General features: G+C 60.2%; 4 protein-coding genes across 4 annotated transcripts; all 4 read right to left on the minus strand.

The window, feature by feature from the left end:
• Positions 1–227: 227 nt before the first annotated feature.
• Positions 228–2387, minus strand: LINJ_36_2730 (cyclin-e binding protein 1-like protein; the record flags this gene model as incomplete). Its single annotated transcript, XM_001469398.1, has 1 exon — positions 228–2387. One exon carries the CDS (start codon positions 2385–2387, stop codon positions 228–230), a length of 2160 nt encoding a protein of 719 aa, XP_001469435.1.
• A 1527-nt stretch (positions 2388–3914) lies between these two features.
• Positions 3915–5537, minus strand: FPGS (folylpolyglutamate synthetase; the record flags this gene model as incomplete). Its single annotated transcript, XM_001469399.1, has 1 exon — positions 3915–5537. The coding sequence occupies one exon, from the start codon at positions 5535–5537 to the stop codon at positions 3915–3917; it is 1623 nt and encodes a 540-aa protein (XP_001469436.1).
• A 3659-nt stretch (positions 5538–9196) lies between these two features.
• LINJ_36_2750 (conserved hypothetical protein) lies at positions 9197–14404 on the minus strand (the record flags this gene model as incomplete). The annotated part of the gene is made up of 1 exon (XM_001469400.1): positions 9197–14404. One exon carries the CDS (start codon positions 14402–14404, stop codon positions 9197–9199), a length of 5208 nt encoding a protein of 1735 aa, XP_001469437.1.
• Positions 14405–15627: 1223 nt separating this feature from the next.
• On the minus strand, positions 15628–26004 carry LINJ_36_2760 (putative protein kinase; the record flags this gene model as incomplete). Its single annotated transcript, XM_001469401.1, has 1 exon — positions 15628–26004. The coding sequence occupies one exon, from the start codon at positions 26002–26004 to the stop codon at positions 15628–15630; it is 10377 nt and encodes a 3458-aa protein (XP_001469438.1).
• Positions 26005–27443: the final 1439 nt, after the last annotated feature.

Genomic DNA, 27443 nt, shown 5'->3' on the forward strand with positions numbered 1-27443 from the left:
CCTTCAGACCAAGACAACCGAGAGATGATCGACGAAATACTCAGTAACGAATATACATGCGTCTGTTCTGTCAGCTTGATTTACATCGCGTGTAAAGAGGGGCACCGTATATGCAGGCATACGCACGTATGTGCACTGGCAGCCACCTCTGCTCACTCACACACCCAACCATCACCACCACCAAGAAACATGTGGGGTCGGAGGCCCTTATCGACAGCCTGGAGACGCTAAATCACAAGAACATAGGAAGGCAGCGGTATCACAGCACCATGAGTGGAATTCACTTGCAATACGGAGGTTCCGCTAGACTCGGCAGTCAGCGGCCCACCCATGCTGGCATGGGTGGGACTTCCCCACACCTCGTGCACAGAGGAGCTGTCCGGCCGCACCTCCAATGCCACAACTGCCGGGCTCCCGCTCTGGATGAGCATGCTAGTAACAGCACCATCACGGCCTACGTCCCCGGCATTGGCACTCGAGAAAGCCACAAGCAGTGATGTCGGGTACGCACTGACGAGAGTGTCGCTGACGCGCAAGATCGCATTTTCTATACCCTTGTTCGGGTGAGAGAACCTAGGCACGGTGTCGCTGCTGATACGGCTGTCGGGAGTGTTGCAATGCCCCGCAGCCGGTGCAGTGGTGACTACGGGAGTGCACGAGGAAGAGTCGCCTTCGCCTGAGATGGAGCAAGGCGTGCGGTGATGGATTTGCACACCCGGTAGCTGTAGCGCATCAGAAGTGCCCTCCCCGGCGCCGTGGGATGGGTCGGCACTGAAAACCTGCTGCTCATTTCCCACCCATGTCGGTGGTGCTGCGAGGGCATCAGTGGCTGCGTCAACATTCTGCCGCATACTGAACAGGGTCGCAGCCCAGTTAACGGGCTGAAAGACATAGGCTTCGGCCTTGTTGCGCAGAAGCGGCCGACCCAGCACCCCACATCCATCTATGCGCGCCGCAGTCGTGGCCACGTCGGCCCGGTTCACGCCACGCGTCAGTGGGACCCCGCATGAAAGCCACACGCCGGGGTTCGTGGTCTCCAGCAGCGTCCACGAGACACAGCAGTAGACGCGCACTACTCTAAAGCTTGAGTTCGACGCGTCGAGCTCATGGGAATGGGCATCGTACTTGATTGCTGTGGTGAAGGCTGCACCGCTGTCGCGGTTGTCGTCGCCCGTGATGGCATGCGGCTTTCCATTGTCTTGAAGACGTGGTACTCGCAACGGGTAGTAGGTGCTCTCCGTAGAGGCGTAGGGTGCCCGCAACGTCGCGTAGGCCTTGGCGTCCAGATGCCGGTGACCCTTTGTGGTCGCTGCAGCGTGATCCTGCGGCATGGACGCCTCATACTCTTCCTTTTTAGTGAGTGGCACCGTGGTGGGACGGCTGACACACTTTGTGTGTCCCAGACCCAATTGGCCACATGTGTTGTCCCCAAAGGCGTAAAGCAGCCCGTTGCGGAGCAGCACGAAGCTGTGTGCGTCTCCGGCAGCCACCTGTGCCATATCTACCCCGAACAGCAGCTTAATAGCGCGAAATGTGGGCTGCACGAGCACCGGGCGCGATCCACCAAGCTGGCCGTGCGCGCCGGTTCCACACGCGTAGACGCAGCGACCAGACCGAGTGAGCATGAGCGTGTGGTGGGCGCCGCACGCAACCTGCTTAATGTGCCGGTCAGCCGGAGGTGGCACGTGCCGCCATGAAGCGGCCGAGTCACCAGTCGACGTGCTCTTTGCAGCAGCAGTGAGCGATCGGGTGCAGGAAGAGAGAGATGACGATAGGGGTGCCAAGTCGATAGCAACCCGGTAATCCTTCAGACTGCTCAGCGGTGTACCTGTGTCCTCGTTGCTGAGGTGTCCCCTATGCGCGCCGTCTGTCAGTGCGCCCTCTCCGAATCCGGCAATCCGCCTGGGCGCGCTCAGCACTAGCTCCCTCACGCCTCCAACGTTTTGCTCATCAGCGAGACTGTCAGTGGCATCGTTGGACGACCACACAGAGCCGTCTCCGAGCTGGCCGTACGTGTTGTCGTAGCCGCAGCTGTAAACAGCCCCTGAAACAGTGCAGTAGACAATGTGCGACTCTCCAGCTGCAACATCGACAACAGCCTCCTCGCCGCTCTCCAGGACCGAGACGTGTGCGCTGCTTGCTGCGCCGTCGGCGGCAGGATGTGAGAGAAGCAGCAGCACGCCATCGCTGCGGAGCAAAGCAGAGTAGACGGCTTTGCAGGACGCTACCTTTTTGATCATGTACAGCGGCATCAGCGAGGCCGTGGCTGATGGAGATGCTTCCAAAAACGGACGCAAAGCATCCGCGACGGGCTTGGCAGAGTCAGCAAGCGAGTGCAGGGCCGCCTCCGTTGGTGCCGCAGCCGCTGTCGGCACAACGGCGAACATGGCCCGAACTGCTTGTCAAGTGATTAGCGTACAGAAAAAAAGAGAGGAATTCTCAAAGGAGATGTGGGGAGAGGGGAGGGAATCGACGAGCTGCAGACTCTTGCCGCCGATGCTCCTTCGCTATCGGCGCGGCGCACCTATCAATCCGTCGTCTTTCGTATGAGCTCTCGTCCGATACGTGAATGCATGTGTGTGTGTGTGTGTGTGTGCACTCAGGGTTGCAAGACAGGGAAAGAAACAAGACGATGTTGGTCTGATGGGGTAAAGAAAAGGGAGACAAGATCGCTCACAACGACGAGCAGCCCTGATAACAGCGAACGCGCTCTGGCCCTGTAGGAGCAGTAGTTAGTGTGCTCGTAGAGCCCCGTACGATTCGCAGAGAAAGGAAATCGCGGCATTGAGGACTCGAAGATCGTGTACATGCAAAGCCAATGTTGTCGGCTGAACCACAGCAGAAGAGCCCCGTGCGCTGACGAGCATCGTTTCACCTCACTCTGCGTGCATGAAAGACAAGGATGAGCGTCTCTTGAAATCTGCGCTTCCACGGAAGACGACTAGGGCAGGGTGGCGAAGACAAGGTTCCTTTTTCTTTCTTGTTTCCGTTGCCCCTCACAACCTCCGCGAACGACTGGCTACAGATGTGAGGTGGAGCACTCGTCGTTACGGGCCCACAAAGCGTTGCGTTATAGAGATACGGTGTCCATATGTAGGTGTGTATCATTGCTTATGCACTCATCAAAATTTGACGAGTTCGATAGGGTGAAGAGGGAGAGTTGTTGTCCTCTCTCCCCCTCAGGGGTGGCTGATGTGCACGTTTCCGCGCACACATAGGATGGAAAGAAGCAGATGAAGGCGGAGCAGGGGCATAAAGCATGACTCCACCCCTCCCCCCCCCCTTCCCTCAGCCTCCGAGGTGTACATATACACGCATAGAGAAAGCTGACTGTCGCACAGAGGAAAAGGGTGCGTTGCACTGAAGGGGCATAAAAGGGAAAGAGTGCTGCGAGTTCATGACACAACACACAGCACACACACACAGTCATCCTCGCCTCCACCATGAATCACGACCACCACTGAGCCGGGTTGCTGTCCCACGGGAGGAGCGGAGAGGGCAATCACTCATCAGCAGCCGTCACCTCCAGAAAGAAGAATAACAACGACCTCGCCTCTTGAGAATAGGCAGCGTCGCCCTCCCCTCCTGATCCTCCTCTCTGCACACACGCACACAGAGAGAGAAAGACACATACCCGCACTCTAGCCTACAAAGGTCGGCATCAGCAAGAAGTAAGACAGGATGTTACCCTCCTCGTCTTTGTCTTCTCTGGCAGCCCGCGGACACTTTGCTGATGTCGCCCAGGCACAAGGTAAAGGAGAGAAAGCAGCGAGGAAAGTGAGCGGCACGCGCGCCGCCCCCACCCACCCACACACAGCCAGCATCACCACGCAAGCGCCCGGTGTGCCATGAGCATGGGGGAAGAGAATTCGAACCAAGGAAAAGATGACACGTCAAAGGGGTACGTCTCACGGCTACTCGGGGCGGCGACCACCTGCCTCGTACACCTTGAGCAGCTTCACAATGTCGCCAACCAGGAAGAAGGAGCCGCACACGAACACTTGCGCCGGCTTTGAGGCGTCCTCGTTATCGCTGGCGGCCGGCACAACGAGGTCAAGGATGTCCTCGAGCGCGGAAAAGGGGCGGGCGCAAGGGAGGCAGGTCACCTCACGGTACATATTACGCCAGTGTTGGGTCGTGGTCACCATCCTCTCCCTCAGCTCACTTATCTTTCCCTCCACATCACCGGGGTCGGCCGAGTGCGACGTCATGCGCGGGTTCGCCACCTGCGCAATGACCACCTTGCAGAAGTGGGACACGTAAGGCATGAAGGCTTTGAGTACACGCTTTGGATCGCGAGAGGTGTAGAAGACGAGCACGCGGCGCGGCGCCGGGTCCCTGGTGTTGGCGGCGCTGACGTCCAGGAACCACTGCGTAGCACTGGAGATACTCTCAACGGTGTGCGCACCGTCCAGGTAGAAGGTGATGTTTGCGCCATCGTCGACCGTAGCGATCTGTGACCGGCCAGCGTAGGTCATGGACTGCAGCACGCTCTTCTCCACCTCGTCCAGTGGCAGGATGGGGGGAATGCTCGCAACACATCGCGCCGCCATCAGTGCCAGCTTGCTGTCCTCTATGGCGTGTACGCCACCGATAGCGAGCTTTGGCCAGCTGCGAATCGGCAGCACGTTCTGATCCAGCAGCACAAGCGGCGCGCCAACTTTTCGAGCGTGCTTCTCCAGTACTAAGCGCGTCTCTGGATGATCTGTCTGTGGTGCTGCAAAGCAGACCACGCCTGACTTCATGATACCAGCCTTCTCCGAAGCGATCTCCTGGATGGTATTGCCCAAGATCTCCATGTGGTCGTAGCCGAGGGACGTTATGATGCTCACCTCGGACGGGATTGTGTTGGTAGAGTCGATCCGGCCGCCGATGCCCACCTCCATTACCGCCACCTCCACGCCCTCCTGCTCGAAGATGTACAAGGAAAGGAGAAAGATAAAGCGAAAGAAGTTTGCTCGTGACGGTGAGGCGATGTCTCGGTCTAGTTGGCTGTCTGAGTACTGTAGCGCCTCGTACTTGTCCAGGAACTCGAAGAAGTACTGCGCATATGTGTTCTCGTCCAGCAGCCGGCCGTCTATCACTGTCCGCTCTCGCAAGTCTGTGAGGTGAGGGGAGGTGAAGAGGCCCACCTTGAAACCGTACGCCTGCAGAAGGGCAGCAGTGTACGCGGAGGTGGTCCCCTTGCCCTTCGTGCCGGCAACGTGGACAAAGCGAATCCGCTCGAGTATGGGGGCAAACCCGAGTCGGTCAATAAAGCGCTTCGTCGTCTCGAAGCCGTCTGGGCACCTGTTCGGCCGCCGCCCCGTCATCCTCTCGACAACCTCCATCGCATCCTTGAAGGACCGGTGGCGGCGCTTGGGCACACCGGCAGCGGCGGAGGTGGCGCCCTCGCCTGCGCAACCGTCCTCGCCCAAATTGTGCACCACTACCCGTGGCCGCGCGTGCTGCGGCGGTGGCGGCGGTGGCGGCGGTGGACTCGGCCTGCCTGCAGAGCCCGCAGCAAGCACGCCAGGATGCAATGTTGACACAGACATCATGCTAGTGTGCCGTGCACTGGAGGAGCACGCACAGGCGCCAAAATGAACCGTGCGGAAGAAGTGCGAGCGTGGCGATCGAGCCACACAAGAAACGGGCGAGGACGCAACCGATGCACTCAAGCCGTGTCGTGAGGCGTGAAACTTCGTCGCGGGGGCACTGGTAGCAGCGGTAACGGTAACAGCAGGCTCAACAACGCAGCCAAAGAGTCGCTGAAACGCCTTCAAACAGCCGGTACCGCGTAAGGTGGAGCGTGCGTGTCTTGTACAGCTGAAAAGGAAAAGAGAAGAGAGAGATCGGAGATTGACTAAACACTGACGCATGGCACAGGCACGCAGGCATGGCTGCTGCTTGTGCTTGACCGTCTTTCTAACTCCTGTGAGCAATAATGAGAAGGCTGTCTCCCTCCCCCTTTTTTGTGTGCGTCCGCGAGTAAACCGCACGCACACGCACAGCGACTAGTGTGTGGGGAGAAGGGATGGAAATGAGACAAAAACGAAAAACAAGCGGTGAAAGAGCGAGAGTTGCCAAAGGGCAACTCTTAGCAGCGGTCGTGGAAGAGGAGGAGAGGGCTACTATATATATATATATATGTGTGTGTGTATAAATAAAGGCAATCCACAAGTAGACGTCGCTGAAACTGGAGAGAAAGATGCGAGAGATCCGAAGCGGCGGTAGAAGAGGCGTGCAGCCACGAGCGCACCCGTCTCCTTCGCGAGCGTGAGAGATAAGAGGACAATGAAGGGAGGAAAAGTGTGAAGAGAGCAGGCTGTGTCACCAGCAGCATGCGCATGGCCCGAGAATCCAAAGTACGGAGAGGCGTGTGTAACCGTGCCGCGAAACACCGAGCCACACGACGCCGAAGAGGTCCGGATAGAAGGGCCGCGCCACGACTTGGCTTCGCCTCCGCAGCACGGAAAGGCGCTACTTTGGCGCTGGAGACGCTTAGGAAGCTCTACGGGGTCAGACGGCAGACTTCGTCCCAGCTGCTGGCCGTCTTCCCAGCAAGGAGACGGCGATGATTCATCAAAGGTGCGACGTAGCGGGAAAAGGGTAGCAAGCCGGACTGCGTCGTCGGCCGTGCTGGACGCAGCGGGAGGAGAGCCCCTTCGGCCCGTCATGCCGTGTTGAGGAGCGTCCGTTCGCGATGAGGCCCCCCTCCCCCTCAGTTGGCGAGGCAGACGGATCCAACGGCGCGCATATTTATGTGTGTGTGTGTGTGTGTGTGTGTGTGTGTGTGTGTGTGTGTGTGTGTGTGTGTGTGTGTGTGTGTGTGCGGAAGGGGCTTTTGCGGCAGGAGTCGCACGAGGGCGTTGGCGGCACATTTTTCGCCTGTTGTTGCCGCCTTGAATGTACTCGCGCCTGGGCCTCCTCCTCCGCCCCTGTGTTGCTGTTGTTTAGGTGAGGGCCTCCGTGCTTCGTGATGACGGCGTCGCGTTCGGTCGACCGGTGCTGGCTAGCGCGTGCCCACGCTGCGGCCTCCGGCTCAGCGCAGAAGGCTTCGGCTATTCCGTCCACTAAGGGCCTCGTCTTTGGTCCGAGGGGCGCCGAGAACGAAACGCCGTCCGTGCCGCGCTTGCGTCACGAAGAAGTCGAACGCCGCCCTCAAGGCGTGCACGCTGTCCTCGTTGTTCGGGCTGCTGATGTACCGGGCGAACGCGGTGTTGTATTCGGTCGATAGGTTGCTGGAGGCAGCCTGAATGGTGCATCCTCCTAGCTGGAAAACGCTTCACCTTCATCACCTGGTAAGCCATCATCTTCCGGCTCGCAAAGGTCTCGCCACCCTTGAGGAGAAGGTGCCGTGTGCAGCATCCTCGCGTTGCCCCTTGTTGCTGCCGCCCACCCACAGCGCCACCAGACCGCGGCAACGTCGGGGTCACGGGTACCACAGCCCCGCTCCGCGCAGCATCGAAGGAATCCGGCAAAGGGCGGTTCTGTGATGGGCATGCGGCTTGCTGGCCGTGTTGACGCGTGGCGATGCGGCCGATTCTCGACAAGCCGCTGCGCCACGTGGTGAAGAGCATTGCCGTCTGCCTGGGATAGCCCGTTCCTGCTGAGGCGCTCAGAGGGCTTCTGCGGATGGCTGGAAGAGCGTCTGTAGGTCGTCCTCCGGTGTGAGGCGAGCCGCGATGGAGCTTGTTCTGCTTGCGGCGAATCCCGTCGCTGAGCGTACCCATGTAACGCTCGGGGTCAACGCCCCCGGGGCTTGGCGGAGGAGGTGGGGGCGATCCCCCCTCCCTCCTTAAGGTGAAGGATTTCGATATGAGAAGGCCGCCCCTCCCTAGACCCCCCCCGATGGACCCAGGGAGGATGGGGTACGGCCTGCCACCTGTGCAGTCGTCGGATGATCTATGCAAACATGAGAGAGAGGGTATGCCGGCTGTGCTGCACCAGCCCGTGCACGGGGGCTGTCGTTCGGGTCCAACCAGACGAACTCGGCTCGGGTCGGGGCCCCGTCTGGACGAGGAACGTCATCGCCGAAGAGTGGATGCTGGAGTCGCTCGCTGAGGAAGGTGCTTGCGAGGGGAGCAGAGGGTAGAGAGGGGTCGGGTGCAGTAGTGGTGCGCGGAGGTCTCCTGTCCTTCCATGAGACGGCGGGCAGCTGCTCACGGACTGGCTGTGGAAGGCACAGGAGGTCGTAACGGCAGAGTGCGATGGGTGGACGGCTGCATTCGCTGCCCAAGGCAAGACTTCACCGCGATATATGTAAAAAAAAAGCAGCCAAAGAGGGGAGACACGTTAAGGTGAGCCGTTGTGGTGAAAGGCCCAAACCGGACAGAAGAGCGTGGCCAGCTTCGCTTTCCGGACGGATAGCGAGGCGTAAGAGCCTGAAAACGAATGGAGGAGGGCAAGGCGCAGAGGAAGACACCGATGGCGCACCATCAAAACACGACGCAGGATCACCGCGAGAGAGTGCTGAGAACGGAGGAGGGACCTACGCGGCATGCACACAAAAGCGTGAGAAGAGGCAAAACGCTATTTGGATGGCAGTGATGACTGCGAAAGAGGTAGGGTGAAGGAGTGAAGGGGGAACCATTAACAAGGAGGCGGAAGGTTGGCTTCATGCGCTGTGTGGCACCCCCTCTTGACGAAGCGAAGAGGAGGAGGACGTAACAAGGAGAGAGGGACAACTAGCCGAGGAGTGGATACAGATAAATAGCATGAGAGTTGGGAAGTGAACCCACTGTCTGCACGCACGAGTGTGCGTGGAGGAGTTTGAAGAGCAGCACCATCCGTTGCTGCTACCCAGAAACGCAAAGGCAAGTACCCGTACTTGCAGCAGCAGAAGCAGAGAGTGCGCACGCTAAGCGCTTCATGCTTATGCGATATGTGCGTTGTGTGTGTGTGTGTGTGTGTGTGTGTGTGTGTGTGTGTGCGTTAACCGTTTGTTCAGCTTCCATGTGACCGGCACATGCAGCTATGATAAGCAGTACGCCTTTCGCGAACGCCGACAGTGGTGGGGCAAGGACAACGACACACCTACATACACGCAGTTGGCAGCAGCAGCACTCAAAGCGAGACAGAGAAAGGGAGCAGCGACACACGTGGAGCATGGCACAACGGCAAAACGGGAAACAGCATTATCCCACACACCGTTGCTGCGGTGGTGGCTATCCCTCTTTTGTTCTCCTTCCAGACCTACCTCCCTTGCCACCTCCTAGCGGATGCGTTTGGTGCTGACACGCTGGCCATCGTCGTACACCTCATCCACACGCACGACGCAGACCTCAAAACCGCAGCGATGCAGCAGATCGTTCACGGCGATCTGCTTCGTGCTCAAGAAATCGCTGGGGCCCTTTACCTCCATCAAGCGGAAAGAGGTGCGCAGTACAGCAGAGTCACCCCCCACTGAGGGCTGAAGAGCCGCATTGCTGCACTCACCACCGCCGCTGCCGCCAGTGCGCCAAAAGACCAAGTCGGGGAAGCCAGAAAACGCCAGTGGCACCCCTTCCGTGACTGGGCTGAGGTAAAGACACCGCAAGAGCCGCCAAAGAGGCTCGAGGGGGATGGCACGCAGAATGTCGAGCAACGGCAGCGGCCCGACTGGCACCTTCCATGCCTCTGGCACGGCAAGCGTTGGGACGCGGGAGGAGAGTGATGCGTCAGCACTGTCCTTCACCGACTCTACTCTTTGCGCCTCTGCGTTCCTCTCCTGCACCACCCGCCCAAGCACAAGCGACGACGTCTCGGACCCAGTGGACAGCAGTGGCGTTGCTGGCAGGGAAGACTCAATCTGCACCGAGTCTTCTTCATTGCTCCCGCGAAATTCCTCCTCCATCTTTGCGGTGTAGCTGTGGCGATGTGGGCCACAGCTGTACTCATCTCGACTGCGTCGACGGCGTGCTCGCTCCTCGTCCCTGTCGTAGCCCTTGTCCTCATCCGCACGCTGAACTACGTGCGCTTCCTTACGCGGTGCTTCGGCCCCTGCGTCTCGCCTTCGCGCCTTGAGATTGCTCGGCCCTGCCCCTTCGGCGGTGTTCCCTTCCACCTTGATGCGGGCACCGACATATGCTATCAGTTCCTCCCTCGTGCAGCGCTCCAGCTGCGCCAGGCGTGCCTCGATCAAGGCGCGTCGGCGCCATAGAAACTGAATAGGCGTGGTCAAATCGAGTGGGCCGTCCTGAAACGCAGAGAGCCAGAGCACCTCGTGGGTCGAACAGGTCTGTAGCGGCGGCTGGTCGGACTCGTGGTCGCCTGCACTGACTGGGAAGCTGGCAAATGGGGGAGAGACAGAGGGAAATGCCCAGTAGCAGTCCCACAAGAGAGCTCGAGCAAGACACGCAATCCACTGGCCCTCACAGTGCACGCCACACCACACAGAGGTCACCTTCGCGCCCCCGGCGTTGTCTCTCCCCTCGGTTTCTGCCTTAGCGGAGTTGGCCGTCAGCGTGCCTTTGCGCCTCCGAGGCTTCGGATCAGTGGCAGCATTTGCGGCCGCGGCCGTCGTCCTCGAGGCACCGTTCCATCGACTCAGATAGTGCTGAAGAACGAGCAGCTCAACAGGCAACGCAGGGCGACGCTGTGGGTGGAGCGCACCACTCGGCGTCGTAGACTTTGCCGCTTCCGCGGCTCCGCCTGCTGATGTGCTTGGGCGTCCAGGTGCTTGACCGCTAGGTTCACGCCAAAGCATGCGATCCAGCTTATCTCGCACGCCGCCAATGTGGCGCATCGCCACGTCCACGAGACGACGCGTTGCAAACTCCAGATACGCTGCTGGCGGAGTCCACTGACGCACTTTGCGGTGCGTCACTGCCAGCAGCCTTTCCAGTGTGAGCCGATCCTGGCGGCGGCAGTACCGGTCCCGCACGTACTCCCACGCTGCGTGAAGCAACGCGAGCGAGGCTGGTGATAGTCCCTCTGCCGCAGGCGGAGAACTGTTGTTATCATCAGTGGCGAACGTCGCCGAAGCAGCAGCAGGCCAGAGTACACGAAGCATGCGGCTGCGCCGCTGCACCTTTAGCGGCAACGCAGACTCGCTGGCCGGAGAGCGATTGCCTGCAAGCACGTTGCAGAGCGCAGCTGCTGTGGAGTTGGACATAGCATCACACGGCAACCACTTGTCATTCGTCACGTGCCCGCCGCCGTCGGAGCCGGTGGCGGGCACCGAGCGCGCGTCGTCGGCCGTGTGGCTCGCCAACTCACGATACCCCGCCTGAGCCTCCTCCAGCACTGCGAACGCCTCCGCGTAACGTTTTTGATGAGACAGGTTCTGGGCCAGCCGCGCTACCCACTTCCCCCGCTTGTGCGGTTTGTAGCGAAACTCATACGTGATTGGGGAGATGTGACAGCGAGCGCCGCTCACCGGCATGTGATGCAGCACAAAGATTGGTTCATAGAGAAGGTGGTGCAAGCAGGCATTGGCGTCGTCGTACCGTCGCGCGCTCTGCAGCAGTGGAAACAAGAGCTCCAGGCATGCAAACCAGCGGTAAAGCGGCGTAAAAATAAGAAGATGCTCGGCGTGGCACCCTTGGTGATAAACTAGTGACTCCAGCGATGGAGTCACCGATTGCGTAAAGTGCTTTGACAACGGCGCTGCTTCGGAGACGACGGGAGGAGCAGGCGGGTGCATGGAACCGAAGTGCGTCACCTTACCAGAGACCAAAGAGGCGGAGGCGGCAGTGCGCGCATGGTGTGGATGCTGCTTCACTGCCGCCACACCCGCACGCACGGCGGCCATGACAGTGTCATACATGTGCGACACGAAGGCGCTGCTCTTTCCGCGATGGCGCTGCGCTGCAGTCACGGCGCCTTCAGTCACGCAGTACAGCTCGCGCTGAGTGGAAAGGGCCCGGCGGTATTCCTGCAAGGTGGCAGGGCTGGAGAAGAGACACACATGCGGTGGAGTCGGCCACACCTGGGTAACAGTGCCATCCTCAGCAGCGCCAAAGTCCCGAAATGAGCGGGATGTGTGCACAATCGTATCCATCAAACTTGAATCGTTGTCGCTCGGCTCGGCTGAAGCATCAGGGCGAGATCGACTCTCCGTCTTGTTGGCTGCTCTTCCACCAGAGGAGATGTCTCTGTACAGCTGCCCGCATACACGTGGCAATGCTACCTTTGTCGCCTTTACTACCGGTGGTGGTGAGCACCACTGTGGCAGAAGGGCATGCGGAACGCTCTCCTTGAAGGCCTTCGGGTCCGGGTGCGCCGCGGTAGATGGTGACGGCTCAGTCAAGCTCGGCCGCGCCTGGTGGCGAGCGGCACGGAGAGTCTGTAGCAGGAGCAGGAGCTGCGGCCGCACCATCAGCAGTGTTGGCGGAGTAGCCACCGTCATTGTGGCCATCACTGCTTTCGCGCCTTGCCCGCTCACCATCCCGGCGCCGTTGTTGGAGGTTAAAACGTGGAATAGCTCCGTAATCCACGTAAGGTGCTGTCTTAGCCCTGAGTGTGGCACATAGACGGAACCGATAACACGATCCCAGCATTGCGCCACCGCGTCCGACTCCACACTCACAGTCGGGAAACATCGACGAAATGGAGACCGATCAGGGGCACTCGCAAAGGCACTGGTGCAACGAACTGCACCTCGAGGGGAAGGCCTGGTGATCAACGGCGCAGAGGAGAGAGCATGCGGTGCTGTAAGAGGCGGGCCGTGAGAAGGTATCATTGTATCCGTGGTGGGAGTATCGGTAGTCGCCGACGCTGCTGGTGAGCCGTTGACGGTGCTTGTTGGCACCCACACAGAGTACCGCCGCTCAACAAGGTAGCGAATCATATCTCGCTTACGTCCCGGTATCACGTCGTACAGACTATTATGGCTTATCTGCCCTGGCCGCGCACATGCAACGTCGTCCGTCCAGCCGCTGCTCTTTAGGCGCAGCACAGGCGTTGGTTCCGCCATGACACCCCCGCCAGAACTGCCATCTTTGCACAAAGCGTTGCCTGAAGTTCCGAGGGTGGATGCCGTGGTGAAGGCGATAGCACGGGTAGTGATGGTTGCATCACCTCCTCGAGCGCGTTCATCCATTAAGGCTCGTGCCTTGCTGCAGTGACGCAGCGTCGTCAGAAACGTCCGCAGCTCCGTAGCGCGCACCGCCTGTGCCACACGAATGACCGTCTCCACGCTGCTGAACGACGACGCCGACTTGCTGACGGCAGTGGCGTGACGATGCTGCGGCCTACCTTCGTCGCAACAACTCAGAAGAAGTCGCGCCACTCTTGCCCCGTCGTAGTGCTCCACCAGCGGTGATGACGCCATCTCCGTACGGGCGAGCTCGTCGGCCGGTAGCAAGGGGGTCTCCGTCAAGTCTGTGGACGCGTCCTCCTCAGCGCCGTGCAGGCACACAGTCTCAGCACCACCACCAGCAGAGTCAAGCGAGGCCTGTTTCGTAGCCCACCAGAGAAAGCGCCGTTGTGTCAGCGCGTTTAGGGCAGGCTGCACGTGCAGCCAGTCTCCGTAGCGGAGCTCGAGGTGGCGTGCGGTGAAGCCGTGCGCATGGCGCAGGAGAAGCCTAAGGAGCAACTCCGATTCCTCACTGCCACTCCAAGCCCAGTCGTCGAAATGCATGTTTGCGCTTCGTGCTTGCGCCGCAGCAAACGGCGCTGTCGCACGCTCTCCGCCATCTTCCTCTTCGGTAGCGTCGACTGCCGCCAAGGAGAGGAGGGCTCGACACGCCCAGAGATCCTCCGCGCTCAACGCGCGTCCTGCATAGCGCAGGACATACCAAAGACACACGTGAAACGCATCTGTGACAAGCCACAAGTGAGGCGTAGCAGAGGCAGCCGAGGGGGCGGTAAGCGCTCCTTGGCCCGCCATCAAAGCGATGGACGCAGAAACGAGTGCTCTTTCCTCGGCGTCCCCCTCTACACCGTCGTCGGGCGCGTAGCCTTCTTCGTTGTCGCTGCAATACTCACCGCCTGCGCCTTCAGCAAGTTCATCCTCATCACTCCTATCCTTAGTAGAGTGTTGGCCACGATCCACGATCGTACGAGCGGCACCGCCTGCGCGACGAGATGATGATGGTGTCGCGCCGCTCTTCCGCTGGCCAGCTATTCGTCGCCTCTGCGCGAGTGGCGGCGCCGCCGTTGTCGAGGTGGAGGAGCCTGCGGACGCCAATGCGACTGCCGGTCGCTCTCGCTTGCGAGAATGGTGCATGATTGCAGCAGCACTTGTAGATGCCGCTGCATTGTTAGCTAGATGCGTCATAGCTTCCTGCGGACTTTCTCCCCTAGCGACGATTGTGGAAGGGCGAACACGAGTGGCGAACGGTGCAGCAGGTGCGGCGGAAGAAGACGAGGCTGTCTGGCAGTCGTCCACGACCTCCACTAACATGGCGCCGTCATTGTCAGCCCTTGAGCGGCTCGCCTCTGTACTTCGAGAGTTCAAGAATGGATCCGTCGGACTCGCGTCGGCATCAGCACTCATCGTGTCTGGCACTGCGCCCTGCTTCCCGAGGTATCCACCGCCCCCTTTCGGCCTGTCTCTTTGGAGGCTGCTACCACGTTGCTGTGCGCACTGGAAGGCTCGTCGCACCCTCTTGAGTGCTGTGTCAGCAGAGACACACAGCCGCGCTGAATACGCCCTTAACACACTGAAGCTTCACCGCACGTCTCGCTTGGCGGTGTGTTCGATTGAAGGAAAAGGGTTTGAGGTAGCTCCTTTTTTTTTTCGCTATCTCTGTGAACGCAGAGCTTCTGTGTCTATGAGTTATGCAAAGACGGTTGGGTGTACGTGTGTATGTGTATGTGCAACGCGTTGGTGTGAAAGACGCAGTTACGTGGTGAAAGTACTAAGGAATAAAGAGACGAGAGAAAGGGAAATGGGTGCGGGGTGTTGGGCTCCCTGCCCCTCCCTTTTCGTGAGTTCTTTCTGGTCACGCGTGTGTGCGGGTCTGTAAGGCACCCCTCACCCATCCTCAGAGAGGCAGATTTGGAGGGAGGAAGGATAAGGTAACAGTGATGTGAAGAGTCCTTTGAAAGTTTACGTGCTCGCATTGAGGCAGGAAAAAGGTGCGTGTCTCCGTTTTGGATTCCGTAGCTGTTGCTTAGCGTTTGTGCATATATGCTCGTGTTTGTGAAGAAGTGCACCGCTGCAGTTGATGGCATTCCTTTTTTGTTTTGGGGGAAGTGACGGCGAAATGCTCGACGCGCCGTGCACGTGCGCCATGAAAAAAGGAGCGGGAGAGGCACAGATGGGCAAGAAAGGGCAGATGATCAGGAAAAGAAAGGGAAAGCTTAAACGAGTGAAAAGGGCGGGTTACCTTGGCGCGCAGGCACACATATCAGTGCACGCCTACCGGAGGTGAGGCATCCCAAGACCGAGCGTGAGACCGAGCGTGAGATCGGACAGGAGTCGTCGTCCACTCAAACAGCAGCGTATGTTTCTTCTAGTATGTGTGTGCTGTCGAAAGAGAATAAGAGTTTGACGTCGGGGAAGGAAAAGGGGCGCACACTGCGGAATGTTCCTCGTCAGCTCGCAGAGGTGCGCATGTGCACAGGGATTAGCGCGTACACGAAAAAAAAAAGAAGTGAGAAGCAACAGCATAAAATGCATTCATGCATCGGTGTCACTGCCGCGTTTGCGAATCCATGCTGCACTGACATTACCGTCTCCCTCCCCCCACACACACCGCTTCTTCGAACCTCTGCTCAAATTTCTAGCCCTGCCTCCACCATTATCGTCTTCCAGTGTTGTAGCGCCTCGTGTGCGCTTGGCCGCTGCAGAGGGTCGAGGTCCAGCAGGGTCGACATAAAGTCTACCACACGCTTCCCCACAGCCGCTTCGAGATCGCGCCGCTCCCAGTCGTCAAGGGCCTTTTTAGAAACCGACGGTGTGAAACTAGAGCCTGTATCGGCACCAACGCTGGATGTGGTCGGCACCGTGGCCTTTTGCAGAGAGCGAGGCGCACCCGGCAGAGGGCCAGCTGCCGTACTTGTCTTTGAAGCCGCCGTTTCGGGGTCCTGGTCCTCGCCATCGTCGACAGCGGCGAGAACCAGCAGGCGACCCAGCCGGGCCTCCCCAAAAAGCATGCGGCCCGTGAGCATCTCGTAGAGCAAGCAACCGCAGGCCCAGATGTCCACTGAGAGCTCCGCTCGCCGCAGCAGCTCCGTCATTTGGGGCCCCGTCGACTCCATCAGCTCCCCACCACGGCTTCGGAGCGGGAGGTATTCGGCTGATGGACCGGCAAAGCTCGCAGCGTGGGAGCCACGTTCCACCCTCTCGGAGAGAGTGAGGAGCGAGGAGGTGGCTGGGGTCGCTGCCGCGGCTGGTGCGACGGCTGTCGCTATGCGACGGAGCAGGGCGTAGCGCCGCTTCGCCGACATGAGCTCCGGCGGCTGGATCGCCTCTGTTCCCCTGCCGACGCCCCACCGACCAGCCAAGAAGCGAGCCTCGCCTGCCATGATGTCGTGCTTCAGGTTTTGAATATCATCGTCGTCGCACGTGTCGCAGGAGCCGAAGTCGCACAAGCACACAGAGGACGGCAGCATCGGCGGATCCATCTCCCCCCGCGCAGCGCTGGCGGCGGTAGCGGTGATGAGGACGTTGTCACACTTGATGTCGCCGTGGCGGATGCGGTGGTCGTGCATGAAGGCGACTCCCTTGAGCACCTGAAGGAGACAGCGCGCACACGTTGTGAAGAGCGAGGTGCTTGGCGCAGCGGCTGGCGTCGGTGTGCTGGAAGTCGTCGCGGGCGCCGCTGTCGGCATCGGCCCGCTCTTGCACGAGTCCTTCATCCCCGGTGAAAGCGTGAGCACGGCGCACCCCAGTGGATAGTGCTTCTGTCGCCACAACCGCAGCGATCCTTGGGTGTAGTGCGGCAGGACAAGGATGTACTCGTCCTTGGTGTTGTCGAAGGAGAGGAGCGGGACGATGTGGGGGTGACCGCGGAGACGGTACATACAGAGCACCTCCGCGTGACAGAGGGGCAGGTTTCCACTCTCGCTTCCCTGAACGTTGAGGGGGATGTGCTTTATCGCCACCTCGCATTTGCAGACTGCCTGTGCGATCCGCTGCGTCGCTGTGCGCCATGGCGCACGCAAGCCATCCAAGACACCGGGCGCGATCCTCTCCGCGGTTGTCGTGACCGACCGACCCATGTGGAGACTTTGAGGCGTGGTGCCACCAACACCAGCGCCAGAACCGCTAGCTGCTGTGCTTCCGCGTGTCTTTGCTGGCCGCCAGCGAAACCCGCGCTGGCCCCATCCAGGAGGCAGTTGCGTGTCGCCGCCGGTGCCGGGCCTCTGCACGAAGCCGGACGTGACGGAGCCGTAGCCGCCGGCACCAATGCGCCGCTCATTTTGCTGAGTGATCAAAGGTGTGATGGCGCGCGGAAGGAGCAAGCGTAGGAGCACATAACGACCGGCGAGCATTGCGGCACTCGGTTTACCGCTACGGCCGCCGCCGGTGCCGCCTGCCTGAGGCTGATGAAGAGAGTGATGGTGAACGCTGTTGCCGATGTTGCCGCCGCTTTCGTTGTGAGAGTACGAGGGGTGAGGCGGTTGCGGAGAGCACTCTTGCTGCATCGACGGCGCATACGCGGACTCGAACTGCTCCATTCTTGCCCGCTCCATCTCAGCGTACTCGTCAAGCACCCATTCCTCCAGCAGATCAATAACGAGGCTGTTGCGGCTGTCCTTGAGGTAGTTGTGCATTGCCTGTATAACATGAAAAGAAGAAGGGCTGTGTTGAGGAGTGTACCGCCACCGATCCGTCTGCGCCGCATCTGACTTCTGCGTGAAAGTCGAGCCTGAGGCTGCAGCGGCGGTGCCGCTGCCAGCGTGCCAGCGCCGCTGCGAGGACGACGACATGTCCGGCAGCACACGCTTCTGCGTGAGCGAGGACACGGTGTAGGCGTACTGAATCATACCGCTGTCCTGCTGGAGAATGATAGAGCAGATGCACAAGATGAGTTCCATCGTCACCGCCGGTGCCACTATCGGTGTTAGGACTGGGCGAGACGTGCGAGGCACTCGCTTGCGGCGTCGCTGACCGGTAAGCATTGAGAGAGGACTACTCTCGGGCATGGGCAAGGAGTTCAACGACAACGCACTGTCGCAACGTCGCCGCTCCTTTGAGTCCTGTTCGTCCACGCAGCCGGCATAGCTGCCCACCTCATCGCTAGCATTTCCGCTGCGGCTCACCTTTCCACCCGTTGGCGCAAAGTCGGCAAAACTGAAGACAGGGCGTAAGTGTGATTCATCCGAGGAGTGGCTGCCGTGGAAGTGAGCGGCGGCCGTCGCAGCAGTCGGGCAATTCGAAGCGGTGATGGCTGCTGCAGTAGCGGTGGCGGTGTTGGCCGTTCCACGAGATGCCATGCCCTGCGCCGTCAACCCAAATTGCAGGTGTATCGTGTCGGAAGGGATCTGTGCACTTGTGGTCGCGCCAGCCACAGCGTGAGGCTTCTGATTCTCCGCCTCGATGAAGCCGCCAGTGTCGCCGGTGGAGGTGAAGTACATAGGCGGGCCTAGAGAGCCAAACGACAGCTTAGGAAGGGCAAACCCATCGACAGTGGTTGGAGTGGACGTGTGCAGCACAGGTGCAGGTGGTGGAGTGAGTGTCGACGCGTTCGCCGCCTCAGCCGCGCCTTTCAGTGGCGCGCCCCTAACAGCTGGATCGACATGCGCCGCACCCACCACCGCCGGTGCCGCCGCTGTCAGCGAGTTCAGCGTCGGAAACGCCTGGGCTGGCGGACGCGCAAGAGACGGGCTTATCGGCCTCTCCGCAAAAACGGCGGTGTCACCGGTAGAAGTGAAGTACAGCGGCGGGCTGAGAGCCCCGAGAGACAGCTTCGGTATTGTCAACGCGGGCGGCTTCGGCGCGTCGCGGCGGGTTGCAGAATCGGCGTTCGCGTTCGCTGTGGAGTAACTCTCACGAGGTTCGTGTGAAGTCGACTTAGGCAGCGTGTGCTTGGACGCGCTCTCTAGCGCATCAGATCTGGCTTCGTACTTCACGTCGCACTCGCCATTATCGTCGTCTTGCGATTGGTGCGAGGCTGCGTCCACCACTGACATACCTGTGGTGCTGAGGAAGTGTACCATCGGTTCCTTCGCCATTTGCGGCTGCTTAGACTGCTCCTTGTAGAAGTCGTTCTCCTGCGCAGCAGCCGTGTCACCTGAGCTGGTGAAATACAGAGGCGGCTTCAGCCCAGTGAAAGACAGCTTCTGCACCACAGGAGGAGCTGTGACGGGGGTTCGAGGCGGGGTCGGCACAGGAGTGTTTGAGGCGGCAAGCGGCGTCGTGCTCCTCACTGTTGCCTGGGTGCCTCCAGAGATGAAGTGGTCGTTCGACCCTAGCCGCCTCCGCTCCTTGAAGTCGAAGACCGAGGCCTGGTCCGATATGCCTACCATCACCTGCTGCTCTACCTCCACGGATGCCTTCGAGACAGGAGACCGCCGAGCGCTCCGGGACGGCTCTAGTCGACGCTCAAAGTCGTCGGAGGACCCCGAGTTCGGCGGCTGCCCAGGTGGCCGTTTGCGGCCCTCGCTCATCCCTGGTACTACCGTCACGGAACTGTCGGACGAAGACACCTCAAAGTCGACGAAGCCCTCCATCCTGACGCCCTCCGCGGTGGAGTACGGCTCTAGCGCGCGTTCCGATGTTATGAAAGACATCCCCACGTCCTTCAAGTCCAGATGTGGTTCATCCGGAAACTTTTCCGCCGGCTCGTCGTCGTAGTCGTCGATGACATCATCTCCCTCGAGTTCCCCTCGCCCACTGATCATCTGTAGCAGCCGCCCAAACACGGAGGCGACAGACAGGTTGGCTGCCGTCTCGTGAGCCTCAGCGCAGCTCCAGCACAGCTCGCGTAACGCCCACAACAGCTCATGGCAGTAGTGCGTCCACAGACGCTGGCTCAGGTGCTGAAGCGTGCTCACCTGAGAGCGCATTTGCGGTGGCCCAAGTGTGCGATACGGCGTGGCATCGCCGTGGCTGCTGAGGTCCGCGTGGGTCGCCAAGGCCGCGCGCTGGTCGACGCTTCTGGTGAGCGGCGTCGCGTTACTCGTGCCGTCCACGCGCTCGCTCGTAGTGTGATCTGGCCCCGTCGCAGGTCCGCTTGCACTCAGCGCGTGCACATCCGCGTAGAAAGCCTGCACGTACCGCAGGAACAGCAGCCGCACGTATGTGGACGCGTACGTTTTGGGCAGCACCGACTCGGCGCCAGCCTTCATTGAGGCAATAGCCGTGTAGTGGGTCTGCATTGCCCTATCCCGCGTCTGGGTCGCGACTTTGCTCGCTGTTTTGGTGAAGCTCACGAATGTCTCCGCGTCCAGCGGTGCGGCTGCGAGGCGCAGAAGGCGCAGCAGCTCTACCCGGATCCACAACCCACCGCACACTTCGCGCATCGCGCGGTCCGCCGGCACGCGCCGATGAGCGCCGGCAGGAAAGCGGGGTGGTGACTGGTCAGCTGGCGAGCCGGTGCAGTGGAACCAGCAACGCTCATGCGACGTTGTGCGGGCACTTCCAGGAATAATGCTGCTGCTGCTGGTGTCGACAGCCGAAGGTGGACAAGCGTAGGGAATGGACAACAGTTGCGCGCATGGGCCAGTGGATGTGTTGAGGAGGGATGTAACGGCGCTCACCTGCAGCGAGGGCGCGCTGTCACGAGGTGCACGAGAGACCTCCAGATACGACGTAAGCGGCGCCGTCTGTGCCGGATTGCTGCCCGCACACGAGTTCAGGTACAAGCTCACCAGTTGCGCGTGCTCGACAATGCGGATAAGGTGTGAGTAGCGATGAAATCGAACATCTGGCCACCACATGGTGCTCCGCGTGTACGAGCTGCTGGCGGACACCTCTGGGCTCACCGCAGGATTGGCTGCTGGCCAGCTGGTAGGAGTCGAGGCCGAGGGTAGCGGTTGCCGCGCTGTAAGTATCACTTCGCCAAGCGCGGAGGGGTTCGCAGGTGCAGCCACCGAGGTCAACAGTCGTTCCCAAAAGGTGCGCGGCCAATCATCCTCCGACGTCCCGTCTGCCGCTGCTGATGTGTTCAATGGCGTTTCACGAGCTGTGGCGACTCGAGAGTGAGCATGTCTACTATCTACGGTGAAATGGTTCACCGCAGACTGCAGTACCATCGACGTGTACGTGCTGAGAAACTCCTGCACGCGGTCCAGCGGCGAGTCCGCCACGACCTGCGGCGCAGTGGCAACCACCGAGCTGGACAGATCGCCGAGGCCCCAGAGAAGCGGCGATCCAGCGCCTCCAGCCAAGACAGCCGCGGACAAGGTGTCTGCAAAGTCGATCGACGGGGCAGCCGTGTTAAAGGCGCTCACTGTCAGCTGGTACAGGTAGAGCGGCTTCTCTGGAAGATGCAGCGCAGCGTCAAGGAGGACGTCGACGATCTCGAAGAAGTAGTGAATGGCCAGCTCCATCCAGCACGTCTGCAAACCAGAAGTCTCCAAGCGGTTGGAGGCCATGTCGTAATCACCGCCTCCGCCGTCGCTGTAGAGGCTCGTAGACTCGGCCGCACTTCCCAGGCGGACAGAGTCGTCCGCAGCGGGGCACATGAAGAGGCTTTCGTCGTCACTCGAGTTATCGACAAACATCACACCCTCGCGGAAGTGCCGCTCTGCCGCGCCGCCGCTCTCAATGTCAGCCGACAACGCTTGGCAGACGCTCTCCATGAATGATACGACGACGCCGAGCACCTTCCCCGCAGGCTCGACCAGCTGTGAGGTGATGAAGCTCTGCAGAGCGGCGCTCGAGGTAACCGACGAAGTCCTCACGCCGACGCCTGCAGAATTACCGCTGCCGTGGCCAAACAGCGTCGTTGAGCAAAGATGGCTTTGGCCGCCGTACATATCATAGCCGCGGGCACGCGTCAGCAGAAAGTAGTGCGCCAGTCCCGCCAGATGCCACACCGCCCCCTTCAGGGAGCTCGGGGCGTTGTGATCGCCGTGAAGCAGGTGCGTGGTGGTGTCCGCAAGATGGGCAAAGCTGCTGAGCCACACGTTCACGAAGCTGGCCGAGCTCTCATGCGGAGGCGCTGACAGATGAGTGACTTTACGCCCCCCAGCCTTGAAAGCGCTGCGGCTCTTCTTCAGAGTCGATCCGGAAACTTTCTTTGTATCCCCCACACCTTTGACCCGCGCTGGCTTGGGCACAGGATGGTGTCGGCGCACTTGATCATAGTGATGCGCAATCGTCATGTCAAGGGTGATGCACTGCAACAGCTCCTGCGTCATGGCAACATCCTTTCTCTGGAGCGCGCGCAGGGCGACGCTGATCAAGGTTTCACGGACATAGGCAGAGAGATGCTGCCACCATAAACGACTGCGGCCGAAGCCAAACACCTTGGCGAGGTCCATAGATAGGGGTCGAGGTGGTGGGGGCGCCGCCGCTGTCTTCGTGGTCACCCTCCCTTTCGACTTTTCAGAGAGCGCGGCAGCAGCAACCTTTGCTGGGAGTCGTTTCAGCACGACCATGGTGGTTGTCACCGCGCCGGCTTTCGTCGATATGGCTGATTGGCTGCTGTCGCTGCTGCTGGCGACAGCAGCTGCCTGCACCACTGAGGCAACTTCTCCCTTCGGCACCGCCTCACCCATCACATGAGAAAGCAACACCACTGCAAGTGAGAAGGACACCTCAAGCGCACGAGCGCTGTCCACAAAGAGCTCGTAACTGTTGGAGACAATGGCGGCCGCGCACGAGTCGAGGTGCTCCATCAGCAACCTTTTCTCCAAGGATGGCGATGTGACAGAGGGAAACAGCGCCGGAGGTGTCGAGCTGGCGTTGGCACGGCGAAAGAAGAGGGCGTGGTTGCCCGGCATTCGATCCGCTGCAACCTGAGGTGGCGTCACGAGGGGAGGTAAGCTGCCTGTCATCGGATTGCTAGTCGTCGGGGTGCCTGTCCACGTGTACTGTGAATGCACACCTTCGGCCGGTGTTGCCGGCGCCGCAGGGGTCCCGGTGCTGTCCGTGCCGCCGCGAGGAGGGAACGCGCCTCCAAAGCTCTCCACAGCCCCGCCGTCCGCGCGTGCAGAAACGAGATTTGCGTTGGGTGACACGGGCTCCTCCCTGGCCACGGCGGGAAGCAGCTGCAGCAGTGTTTTCATGTCCTGCGTTGCGTACAGAGTGCCCACCTTGCGAGCAAACTGCACGGCAGAGCGAGCCTGGTGCAGCTCCTTTTCGACTCGCCCCAGGCACGGGGCCAGCCCGGCTGACGGCATCACAGCTGCCACCCGGAAGGGCTCGCTTGGCCGCTGCACCGTCGCGTAGCTGAACGAGCTGTCGCTGCTGCTCCTGTCTTTCCCACTACTGCTGTTCCCTCTCGCAATGTTCCCATCGCCATTGCTGGCTTGACCGTCCTCCGCATACGACGATACATGGGGTTGCATGCAGGCGATGGTGCCTGGCCGATACGGCCGCGAGGTGGGCGAGGAGGCAGCGACCTCACCAGCTGCATCAGCTTCCGTGTCAGCACGATCGGGGAAACGTTCCGCTTCACTCCGTGACGAGCATGCTGCTAAACGCGCCGCATCAGCGCTCTCCAGCCACTGCAAGTACAGCTCCACTGTTGACGGGCAAGAATAGCTGCCGCTGTGCACCTGCGGTGCCTCCTCAGTCGCATACGCGGCCGTGTTGCCGGCGTCCCCAAGAACAACGCTGGTGGCAGCCTGACCTCGGCGTGACGGACTAATTGGTGCACCTTCAACGCTACTGCTGCTTCGGTCTATTGCGTTAGGCCCTGCGCCAGCGAACGCCGACATGGTATGCTCCGCCGAGATCAGCCTGTCCGACGATGTGTTGATGCTGATGAGGGTGGGGACAGCAGCAGAGTCGAAGGCGCCTGTCGTTAGACTCCCAGACGAGGACTCCGTGGCCACGCTTGCCTCGTGAGTGATGCATTGTGCTGAGTGGGGCGACAGTGTGGCAAACCCCAGGGCATCGCTGGCAATCACACCGCTCTGCAGAGGGAACAAGCGCTTCATCACGGCCTTGTCTGTCATCTGCACGCCAGTGAAAGAGAGAAACGTGTTGGCCGTGAGCAAAGTTCCAGCAGTGGAATCGACGCGCTCGTACTGCCGCCGCTGCAGCTGGCGCGCCAACGTCTCGACCGTTGGCAAGAGCTGTGACAGTGACGGTGGCGGTGGTGCGCTCGCTGTCGCAGACGACGATGTCAGTGTCTTGCGAGGTCCCGTGGCTTGCCCCGGAATCGTAAAATCCCTCTGCGCCTCTTGCTGCGCGCGGATCACGTCGGTTGCCAGCCCGCACGCGGCGTACAGCCAAATCCAGAACGGCAGTTGCACATACGAACACGCCTCACGCTGCTCCACGGCGGCCGTCGACAGCCACATCGGGCAGTCTTTGCCGGGCGTCTTGAGAGAGACGCTGCTCAGAAACGCAGTGATACGGGACCAAAAAAGACTGTGCACCAGCTGACGAAGCGCCCGCGGTCCGAGCGGTGCCGAGCTGGCCCCTGACGGCGACTGAAGACCTTCGCTGGAACGCAAATCTGGTAAAGGAGACGGGGAGGAAAAAGACGCCGGGCTCATCGGTTTTCTGTCCTCTCCCTCTGCGCCGGTGTGACTCCGTCGACATGTCGCCATCACAGCGTTTAGGGCAGCCGGCCCACCGGCACCGCTGCTGCCGCCATGGCCCTGACCGCGAAGCGCCGCCGCCTCCTCCTCTAGAGCGGCTAAAGTTATGTTGGGGTGCAGAATAGCGTGCAGGTGCTCTGCGATTGTGTGGGCAATCATAACGATGCCGGTGGAAAAGTCTTCTGCTTCCAGAGACGGCGTTGTCTCCGGAACAGACCCATCCGCCATCCGCACTGATTCGCCGCTGGCACTTTGCGCATAAGACGTGCAGCAGCTGCCGTTTGCTGTGGCCACGGTGCCATGGTCGTGTCTCCATTCATCTGGAATGCGGTCGGGAGAGAGGAAGTCAGATACGGGGTGATGGCTGTTGTGGCGAGGCAAGACGTCAGTGGATAGAACGGTTGAGTTGCCGGGTCGGTGGTTGGAGTTAGTGCAGTGTGGTGGTTGTTGCGGATGCTGGGAAGCGGAAGCCTCTTCGCCCAGCAACGACACTGACGGCTCCTCGGAAGCGACGCCTCTCTTTTTCTTCGTTGTCTGCCACGCAGCTGGCGAGCTGCTTTGCAGCTGCTGCTGGTCCAACGCAGCGCGGCACTGCTCTACCGCGGCGGCAAAGTCGTCGAAGAGCCGTTCGAGGTGCCTCTGCATGTCCGGCAGCTCCGTCGCCGAAACCACAGTGAAGCGGTGAGAATTATCCGCGACGGCGCTTGGTGATGTGCATGAGCTCGCCTCCTGGTCTCTCATGACACCACCAACGCCGATGCTGTTCTCCGCAAGCAAGGGGGCGAAAAGCTGCTTCGGTGCTTCAGCGGACTCCGGCATAGAGGGGGCAGGCACACGAGTTGCCCCCATGACAGCAAGCGTTTTCTTGCGCTTCAGGCTCTTGATAACCACCCTTGGTCCACCGGAGAGCCTTTGCAATACAGACGTCGAGGTCTGCCTCGCTGCCGATGATGAGGGTGTTTCGGTGGCAGCCACTGCAGTGGTCGTCGAAGGCACAGGTGCGCGTGGATTGTGGGTATCGGGTTCAGAAATGTGGCGATACACATTCACACGCGCTACGCAAGCGCTCCGGCACCCACTCCGCTCTCCTTCCTCGGCCTTAGGAGCGAGCCCGAAGAAGCGCTGTGCCGGTGTCGCCCTGTCTACATCCGCTCCGCCGGGGGGCTCGGCAAAAGCGCCGCGATACGGAAACAGCCTCTCCACCTCGGCGCGGACTGCCTCCCTCACCGTGCTATCGATGTCATAAACAGTGTGTGAGTGGGGTGAACGCTCAGCCGGGTTCTTGGATACAGCATTGCGTGACACACTAGCGCGCAGCAGCACCGAGTACAACACACTCGTGGGCATTGTGCTGGTTGCCGGTGCAGTCGCCGGCGAAGCGGAGGCCGCTGTCGACGAGTTTGCGCGAAGCCTCACGGGAGCGGTGTCCTCCAGCGCGCTTTTAGGGTATTTGGATGGCCATGACTTGAATTGGTTTAACGTCATAACGTCAGCCGTCGCAAATGGGCCAGCGGAGAGCAAAAAGAATCAAGCAAAGAGAGAGAAAGCGTGGTTGCGCTACTCTGGTCGAAGGGGGGAGGGAGGGCGCAGGTTTGTGGGCCTACAGATAGTAAAGCGTCTCGTCGCTCGCCACAACAACAAAAAGAAAAGCACCTGACGCAAGTGAAAGACCAACGAAGAGACCCGCTCCCCACACAGGCACAAAGACATGCGCGTACGATTCGAGTAAAGCGGAAAGCTTCGACACCACCGGCTAGCGTCACTGCCACCCGCGACCGTGTTGAACAATGAGCGGCGAGTTAATACGCGAATGTGTGTGCTAGCTCTGATGAGTCTGCTGCTTCGACCTTTTTTTTGTCGTGCGTGTGCAGCTGAGGAGCCTCGATGTGTGAATACAGTTTGCGCCGGTCAAGCGGTTGAGCCTCCGTTCTTTTCTGTGTTAACGACCAGGGAGAAAGCAGTAGCCGAAAGGAGGAGAGCAAGAGAGTGGTGGGGAAGGGAGTGCGATCGGAACGAGAAAAAGACAAAGAGCAGCAACCGCACGCCTCTTGTGCGTACACCTGTGCCCCACTCCCTCACAAACTAGAGAAAACAACGAGAGAGAAGGGAGGAAACACCGTGAAAGAAAACAAAAAGGGGCAGGAGGGGGGAGCGAGTACAATGCGAGGTGAGTCGAGCTCTTTAGCGCAAAGGAGCACACGCGCACACGCAGGCACAGAGAACACGCAAAAAAAGCACAAAAACGTAGCGGGGGGAATACCGGAGGAGGTCGAAAGAGAGTCGGCCGGGGGGGGGGCAATACAGGAAACGGACGGGAAAGAGAAGACGAGACACGAGTCGCACTTTCCTTCTACGACAGCCCTTCGTCACACACACACACAGAGACAGTGGAAAGAAAGGGGGCACAAGAAGCGAGACAAGCGGAGCACTCACAGGTGCGCAAGACGGACGCAGAGAGCAGCAGTAGTGCAGTGCACGGAGCGAGAGCCCGGCTCGTGCCAAAGCACGTAGACACACGCGAGCAAAGGGGGGAGGGAGAGAGTCGGCTGGCGCGTCCGCGGGAATAGACCAGTAAGCGAGTGAGAGAGCGAGCGGGGGGGGAAGAGAAAATGTGCAAAGGGAAGGGTCGCCATAAACAAAAAAAAAGACGTGTCGAGAAACAGTTACAACACGAGAGAGCGAGAGCGAGGGCGAATGAGCGAGATGGCCTTTGTCTGTGTGTGCGTCTCTCTCGGTGAGCCAGGAGGCTGCAATCACCGCGCGCAACGCCTCCACTTCACTAATATCGCGGCAGAAGAAAAGCCACCACCGCTTCTACGACAAGTCTCCCTTTTCTTTCCGGTTTGTCGGTCGTGTCCCTTTATCTCTGTTTCACGCGCATGAGAGGCGCAAGAGCACACGCGCACACACACGCGAATGAACTC

This window comes from Leishmania infantum, chromosome 36 (genome assembly GCF_000002875.2).
Source record: "Leishmania infantum JPCM5 genome chromosome 36".
Lineage (NCBI taxonomy): Eukaryota > Euglenozoa > Kinetoplastea > Trypanosomatida > Trypanosomatidae > Leishmania > Leishmania infantum.